General features: G+C 43.1%; 1 protein-coding gene across 2 annotated transcripts in view; it reads left to right on the top strand.

The window, feature by feature from the left end:
* The first annotated feature begins 2,362 nt into the window (after positions 1 to 2,362).
* LOC112220822 (testican-1) overlaps positions 2,363 to 9,049 on the top strand; it is a 297,048-nt gene continuing 290,361 nt past the window's right edge. For both annotated transcript variants that reach the window (XM_024382717.2, XM_042303032.1), the window contains exons 1-2: positions 2,363 to 2,636; positions 3,232 to 3,402. In XM_024382717.2, the coding sequence (XP_024238485.1) occupies positions 3,235 to 3,402 (168 nt within the window). In that variant the 5' untranslated portion in view covers positions 2,363 to 2,636; positions 3,232 to 3,234. The remainder of the gene's footprint in view (positions 2,637 to 3,231; positions 3,403 to 9,049) is intronic.

Below are 9,049 nucleotides of genomic sequence, written 5' to 3'. Positions count from 1 at the left end.
AAACTTGCCACCTCTTTTTTAAATTTTTTTTACCTGAGAACTTAATTAACCAATGTTTAACCAATGTTTCGGGGAAAACCAATTGATCTGAATTAAAACCTTCGTTAGAATGACCTGTATGTTAGTACATTAACTCAAATATATTTTGTAGGTCATTGTAAAATAATTATTTGTTCACTGACTTGCCTAGTTAAATAATAAATAAATAAAGCATGTATATTGTTCCAATAAGTTAGAGGTCCATCGCTAGATGGCACTGACGTCACAAACAGTGTGCTTTTTTTATAGGTTCAAGTCACGTTCTCCACCCCTCATTATTGCGTCAGTAGGCCTAATTAATTATACGTCCATTTTAGAATGAAATCAACCAGCAACGACATTAAATAGAGCTAGATGGAAAGCCAGGAGTTGGGTTGATGTTATATGAACATTCAGATAAACATTTTAAAAACAATTCTAGCCCAACGGGATTTATTCTCGTGAGTAATGTGAAACGCCTTTCAATATTGTTTCTCCTCACCTGAGCGCACATCTAAAAGTTCCAATTACATGTATCAGCCGTTAGCAGGCGTGAAGCCATTGCCTCCGTATTTGAGTCGTTTCTCATTTATTTGGAATATTGGTAATTAGGTGGGATCACGTATGACTCTGGGGGCCAACGACCGAGTATAAACGACATTGCTAGACTAGATTGACGCGTTTAATCATACCAAAACGAAATTATTTTGTGTAATTTTAAGTGAGAATTATCTTGCCATTTTTCAATAAGGATATGTGCACATGGCTTTGATAAACATTTGGCATAACGATAAAAACAAGACCTATAGAAATCAGAGCAAAGCAAAAAAGCACCACTTTTTTTTTTTTTACACTTCCAAATCAGGCTGGTTGCTGCTCATCGCACCAGTGGCGCTGCCGTCGCATGTATCATCAGTCACACTGCGCACCAGATGAAAATAGCCCCCGGGAGTGACAGCCGGAACTCCGTATCCACTCAGAGTGCAGATATGTCGGCCTTGCCTGGTCCTAGAGCCGGGAGAGATGAGAGAGGATGTGGGGGGACGGGGTTGGGAGAGATGATCCCCGCTTATTTTGACTACGGAGTGGAGCAGCGGTATAAGGCACAGTGCAAGAGGCGTGTTTCAAGGCGACATTTCCAGGTGATACTACGGCCAACAAGAAGGATATTTTGGGGGGTGATGGATTATTTGGTACTTTCATGATTGATATAGTCCTACACACTTTTTCTCTATAGTTGTTATCCCTAGATCACTTCTGACGTGTCCCTAACCTGCATGGTATCTCAATATGGCGTACAGTACCTGGTTCGAAACCTGGCTGTAATCACATCCGGCCGTCCCATAAGGGTGGCGCACAATTCCCCCAGCGTCGTTCGTGTTTTTGGCCGGAGTAGGTTATCATTGTAAATATGAATGTTCTTAAGTTCTTAACTGACTTGCCTAGTTAAATAAAGGTTAAGTAAAAAAGATGAGAAAGACCGTGTCACTTACACCGCAGGCCACGTAGGCGTGAAAGAGAAACGCTTTCTTTCGGACCCATTTTTCTTTGGCTGCTATGACAGACCCTACTGGTTTTCTGTTCTACCTGATAATTAATTTCACCCACTTGGTGTCCCATGTCTAAATCAGTCCCTGATTAGAGGGGAAGAAGGAAAACGAGCAGTGGAACAGGCTTCGAGGTCTAGATTTGAATTTGTGGGGTGTAGGCTTTACCGTTTCGTTTTTCCCCAGTCGAGTTCCTCCTCTCTGCTCCCAGTGACATCGTGCGCGGCGCGTGGTTCTGAAAGGAAAGCTGTGCTGAAAGAACAGCGCTCGCCAGTCTGCTCTGCAGCGGGTCACAAGCCATGTTGAAATGGGAGACTACTCGAGGCTATATGAAATAGGCCTATAGCAGATAATAAACATTATTGTAAGTGACAGACATTTTCACATTGCTCAATTCTATAGAAGCCTTAACGTTTAGTGTGGCCTAACACTGCCATACGCTATAGGACTATACTCAAACGTGCATTCTAAAGAGACTGCCTAGGCTTTACTCGGCTTGCATTTTGATGACCATAAAAGTTATCTCGGGATAATAACTATAAAGAAAGTGTGTAGGACTATATCAATCATGAAAATACAAAAATAATCCATCACCCCCCAAAATATCCGTCTTATTGGCTGTAGTATCACCTGGAGATTTCGCCTTGAAACAACAAACATTCGCTTATTCCCGTGTGAATGCACCATTCCCCCCGTTGTAAATCAATGACACACCAGCTCTCTGCACTGCAAAGAGAGAGGGAGAGGGAAGAAGGGATGGAGAGGGAGGTATAGAGGAGGGTAACGGAGTGAGCGGGGAAGCGATTGGGAAAGAGAGAGAGAGACCGCTATCAGAGAGGCGGAGTCTGAGCGGAAGTTACCGAGGGTGGGAGAGAGACAGTTCTGACGAGGCTTGTTCCTGCTGCTCCTGGTCGCTGTCAGTATTACAGCGGAGTTCAGAGCTACCGGAGGTCCCGTGGATAATTAGGCTACTCTACAGTCTGACCGAAAAAAAAAAACGTCTAACTGACAGCAGCAGAAACGTCCCACCCTATACCTCTTTTCCCAGGAGCTGGACACAAGCTAATTGAGGTAGGTGGATGGAAGAACGGGGTGCGTCTGTGAGCTAGGACCGGTGAAGACAGATTTGTATGTATATGATAAGGGAAGGGAGAGAGTTATGTAGTCTACGTATTTGTGGTTCACTCCCGCTTTGGTAAAAGGAGATGAGAGAGGCGCGCGCTCCAAGTAGACGGTAATTGCCTGTTTATACCGTCTGAGAGCCTCACGAGCTAATCGGTTTCCCGTGCTCCATCTGCCACGGTGTGCAAATGCGATATGTCTCCAAATGTTTATAATCAGCTTAGGAGGAGCAGCAATTTCATAGGAGGCAATCTCCAGTATTTACTCAATCAATTTAATCCAACCTAATAGATTGAATAACATCATGTCCTTGTCCATTTTGATGCTGACATATCTGCATCATTAAATACATTTTCAATCCATGACAAAGTGCAGGTGAATTAACCTACATGTTGGCGCGTACTTGTACGAACAATTATTCCTAGTCCACATCATGCGCATCAAGGCAGCAGGCTCATTTTACCTCCTTTGCTGTCTTAATACATCTTGTTCTCAATGTCACTTTCTCTCTCATTTTCTCTTTCCTCATCTCTCTTTTTTTCAGACGATGCTTTTCTGTCTGCTGCCTTTCGCGGCTCTCTTGCTGCGCGCAGAGGGCAGGCGCGGGGGAACGGTGGTTGGTAACAAAAACATTGGCCACGCGATGGACAACGACAAATGGCTCAGCACCGTGTCTCAATACGACAAGGACAGATATTGGAACAAATTCAGAGATGTGAGTTTATAATGACTGTGTTTTTCGCAACTTTCCTCACAAATTGGCCATTTTGACGACTGTTGTAGCCCAGAACAATGTTAGAAAGACTGGCTGACCACGAGGCCCTGCCTTGTTGTTGCAGTCCTAGTAATGGTTGGGTGATTTGACTGACGCAGATGTGTATGCAGCCCCGTCCTTGACACACCCTTTACAGTAGGTACGTGAGTGAGAGTCCCAGCCAGACAGGCAGCGGCCTTAATCCAATGTGTGGGCACTCAGCAGGTAGAGCAGCTTAGAGTGGAGCTCATGTGCTTTGAACGAACGGCTCACTCAGTAAGGCACTGAGGCACATCGAGAGAGTGTGTGAGAGGGAGAGTGTGTGTGTGTAGGAGAGAGGAGAGACAGATACAGTATGGACATTCAGGGCCAGGCATAAGCCTCTCCCCTGCATGGCAAAATGTGTAGAATTGCAGGAAATTAACTCTAAAATGTAATTTCTCTCCCCCCACTTAGGGCCCCCCAAATACCTATTAAGATATTGAGGCTAGGGACACGCCTATTGAGATACCATGCAGGCTAGGGACACGCCTATTGAGATACCATGCAGGCTAGGGACACATCTATTGAGATACCATGTAGGCTAGGGACACATCTATTGAGATACCATGTAGGCTAGGGACACATCTATTGAGATACCATGCAGGCTAGGGACACATCTATTGAGGTACCATGCAGGCTAGGGACACATCTATTGAGATACCATGTAGGCTAGGGACACGCCTATTGAAATACCATGCAGGCTAGGGACACATCTATTGAGATACCATGCAGGCTAGGGACACTCCTATTGAGATACCATGCAGGCTAGGGACACGTCTATTGAGATACCATGCAGGCTAGGGACACGTCTATTGAGATACCATGCAGGCTAGGGACACGTCTATTGAGATACCATGCAGGCTAGGGACACGTCTATTGAGATACCATGCAGGCCAGGGACACATGTATTGAGATACCATTCAGGCTAGGGACACATCTATTGAGATACCATGCAGGCTAGGGACACGTCTATTGAGATACCATGCAGGCTAGGGACACGCCTATTGAGATACCATGCAGGCTAGGGACACGCCTATTGAGATAGCATGTTATACACTGGAACCATAGCCCTCATTAGGCCCTACTCACCCTCAAAACACCCCTGACATCATTCTGACATCACTGCTGGATTCTGTAATCAGAGGAACACAGTGGTTTAGGGGGCATCTCAAATGCACCCTATTCCGTGTATAGTGCACTACTTTTGACCAGGGTCCATAGGGCTATAGGGAATAGGGGGCCATCATGTGGGATGCATAGCCTCCTGTGTGCTCTCTCTAATGTATGAGGGATCGATTTTGAAGTGGGCAATGGTCTTTTTCTGTTAGCAGCTGTCTCAGCTAGCCGGGCCAGGATGGTTATTGTGTAATATGGCATGCAGCAGTGAGAGGGTTTACATTAACATAAGCTAACCTTCTCTTGACTGGAGTCAGTGATGTGGGAGCTAGGATTGACCCTGGCCCTCCATTGTTCTTCATTGGAGTGGCGATGTGAGACCTAGCCACAACGCAGCATGTGAATGGCCTTAAGCGAGGCAGCTGCAGCGCGAGCCAGAGCAAAAGCATTAGCAAAATCCCTTAAAGCCTTTATGGTATGTGGGGGTGCTGCCCACACACCTCCCTCTCCATGGTCTTCAATGCAAATGAAACTCATTAGGTGGAAGCTGCTCGCTGTCTGGGAGAAGAGGAGAGGGGGGTGAGGGATGGAGGAGGAGGAGTGTATATTGGAAAGGGTGTGACATTTTGGTTTAATATTTGATGTTGTGTTTCCCGGCCAGGGAGGGCAGCACTATGGTGTGTGTGTCCGCAGACATATATACCTGCAGGTCATAAGTCTCTTTCTAGCCACTCAAGTCATAAATTATTCTTCCCCTCTCTTTTCTCTCCCCCTCTCTCCCTTACCCCTCTCCATACCTCTCTCCCTTACCCTTCTCCATACCTCCCACTCTTTCTCTTTCCCTTGAATAACTTCGCTATTACTGGCATCACTCCCTTTACTTCTGTGTCATCCAGTCTCTTACCTCTCGCCCCCACTGTGGCTCATTTACTCTCCCAACGTCTGTGTTTCTCTCTCTCCCCCTCCCCCTCTTTTCTCTGCTCTCTCATCCCTTTCTCTCAGACTGTCAATTCATCAATCTTTTCTCCTCTCTTTCTCTTTTCACTCATTCTTTGTCCTCACTCTCTCAATTCAATTCAAGGGGCTTTATTGGCATGGGAAACATATTTTACATTGCCAAAGCAAGTGAAATGAAAAAAAATCTAAAGTGAACAGTAAATATTACTCACGCAAGTTCCAAAAGAATGAAGACATTTCAAATGTCATATTATTTCTATATACAGTGTTGGAACGATGTGCAAATAGTTCAAGTACAAAAGGGAAAATAAATGGACAAAAATATGGGTTGTATTTACAATGGTGTTTGCCCTTCACTGGTTGCCCTTGTGGCAACAGGTCACAAATCTTGCTGGTGTGATGGCACACTTTGGTACTTCACCCAGTAGATATGGGAGTTTATCAAAATTGGATTTGTTGTCAAATTATATCAAATGGTTTTGGTCACATACACATGGTTAGCAGATGTTATTGTGAGTGTAGCGAAATGCTTGTGCTTCCAGTTCTGACAGTGCAGCAATATATAATAAGTAACATCTAACAAATACCTAATACACACAAATCTAAGTAAGGAATGGAATAAGAATGTATAAATATATGGATGAGCAGTGACAAAGCAGCGTAGGCTAAGATGCAATAGATGGTATAGAATACAGTACATATGAGATGAGTAATGCAAGATATGTAAACATGACTTAAGTGGCATTATTAAAGTGACTAGTGTTCCCTTTATTAAAGTGGCCAATGATTTCAACTCTGTAGGTAGGCAGCAGCCTCTCTTGTGCTAGTGATGGCTGTTTAACAGTCTGATGGCCTTGAGATAGAAGCTGTTTATCAGTCTCTCGGTCCCAGCTTTGATGCACCTGTACTGACCTTTCGAATTCTTTGTGGGTCTGTGTTATCTAAGGGAAATATGTGTCTAATATGGTCATACTTCTCTCTCTCCACCTCCTTCCCTCTCTCTCTGTCTGTAGGACACTGTGTGATGGTGAGGTGCGGTTCGCAAACCATTTGTTCATTTTGAACTGATCTTTTTACTGACTCGAGAGTCATCCCGGCAAAATTGGTTCTGCGATGGTTCCCAGAACATCCATTCATCATAACACAAAAAACACATAACACAAAAAACTGTCCAGTCGTGGTGATGATTAGAGAATGTCTTTTTTTTTTTTTTTTAAAGGTTCCCAGAATGTTTCATTAGGTTGTGGGAACAGTCTGGTGGTAACATTGTGGGGACATCACAAAAGATAGGTTCTCAAAACCCCCAAATATCCAGTTGTCTGGATGATTATACAATGTTTCTTTTAGGGTGCTAAGACATCCCTCTGGTCATACAAGAACGTTCCCAGAACACATTGTTGTCTATTCTTTAAAGGTTCCCAAAATATTCCATTAGGTTGTTTTATTTATTTATTTGTTATTTTACCAGGTAAGTTGACTGAGAACACATTCTCATTTGCAGCAACAAACTGGTTAATAGTTACAGGGGAGAGGAGGGGGATTAATGAGCCAAATGTAAACTGGGGATTATTAGTTGACCGTGATGGATTGAGGAATTTAGCCAGGACACCGGGGTTAACACCCCTACAATAAGTGCCATGGGATCTTCAATGACCTCAGAGAGTCAGGACACCCGTTTAACATCCCATCCGAAAGACAGCACCTTACACAGGGCAGTGTCCCCAATCACTGCCCTGGGATATTTGTTTTAGACCAGAGGAAAGAGTGCCTCCTACTGGCCCTCCAACACCACTTCCAGCAGCATCTGGTGTCCCATCCAGGAACTGACCAGTACCAACCCTGCTTAGCTTCAGAAGCAAGCCAGCAGTGGTAAGCAGGGTGGTATGCTGCTGGCTAATGTTGTGTTGTGGCTACATTGCAAAAGATAGTTTCCCAAAACACAAAATATGCTCACCTGTGATGACGTTCATACAATGTTCATTCCCTTAATGTTGTAAGCATGCAGTAAGTCTTTTTTTTTATGTATCCAGTCAGAAATGCAGAATTTAGACTAACTGTAGAACATAACACATTGTGTAAAAATTGACTGGATACCTTGTAAATATGGGCCTAGAAGTATGCAGCACATAGAGCATGGGATGGTGAATAACCCACTTTCCAGGATTTCCCTGGGTTATTTATGTCTAAGAATGCTCACAAGGAATCATGCAATTCCTGATTGACCATACTGCCATGGCTATATACTGCCAAAAGACAAAGAAAGGAGAGCTTCCCCCTGGGGGTGCAGAGGATAAAATACCTGGCATGGGAACCAAACATTGCAGGTTCAAGCCCAACATGTGAATATTATCAATGAAACATCTGCTTGTGTTTGTATGAGTTAAATGCTGTTCAAAAGTCCTATGAATTGAATTACAGTGCCTTCAGAAAGTACTCACACCCTTTGACCTTTTCCAGATTTTGCTGTGTTACAAAGCGGTATTAAAAATGGATTTAATTGTATTTTTTTTGTCAACGATCTACAAAAAATAGTCTAATGACAAAGTGGTAGATACATTCTAGTATTTAAAAAAAAGGAACATAAAACACTAATATATCTTGATTAGATAAGTATTCAACACCTGAGTCAATACATGTTAGAATCACTTCTGGTAGCGATTACAGCTGTGAGTCTTTAAGTCTCTAAGAGCTTTACGCACCGTAATTATACATTATTAGCCCATTATTCTTCAAATTCTTCAAATTCTTCAAGATCTGTCAAGTTGGTTGTTGATCATTGCTAGACAGCCATTTTCAAGTCTTGCCATAGATTTTCAAGATAATTTAAGACAAAACTGTAACCAAACCACTTGGTAAGCAACTCCAGTGTATATTTGACATCGGATCAAGTTTTTGACTTGCTGAAAGGGGAATTTATCTCCCAGTGTGTCTGTTGGAAAGCAGACAACCAGGTTTTCCTCTAGGATTTTGCCTGTGCTTAGCTCTTACGTTTCTTTTTATCCCCAAAACTCCCTAGCCCTTGCCAATGACAAGCATACCCATAACATGATGCAGCCACCATCATGCTTGAAAATATGAAGAGTGGTACTCAGTGATGTGTTGTGTTGGATTTGTCCTAAACATAATGCTTTTGTATTCAGGACCAAAAAAAAAACATTTGCCTCATTTTTTTTGCAGTAATACTTTAGTGCCTTATTGCAAACAGGATACATGTTTCTGAATATTTTTCTTCTGTACAGGCTTCCTTTTTCCCCTCTGTCATGCAGGTTAATATTGTGGACTAACTACAATGTTTTTGATCCATCCTCAGTTTTCTCCTATCACAGCCATTCAACTCTGTAATGGATTTAAAATCACCATTGGCCTCATGGTTGAATCCTTGAGTGGTTTCCTTCCTCTCTGGCAACTGAGTTAGGAAAATACATCTGTATCTTTGTAGTGACTAGGTGTATTGATACCCTTACCAAAGTGTAATTAATAACTTAACTACAAT

The sequence above is a fragment of the Oncorhynchus tshawytscha genome, linkage group LG21 (genome assembly GCF_018296145.1).
Source record: "Oncorhynchus tshawytscha isolate Ot180627B linkage group LG21, Otsh_v2.0, whole genome shotgun sequence".
Classification (NCBI taxonomy): domain Eukaryota; kingdom Metazoa; phylum Chordata; class Actinopteri; order Salmoniformes; family Salmonidae; genus Oncorhynchus; species Oncorhynchus tshawytscha.
This window is presented reverse-complemented; position numbering and strand designations above follow the sequence as displayed.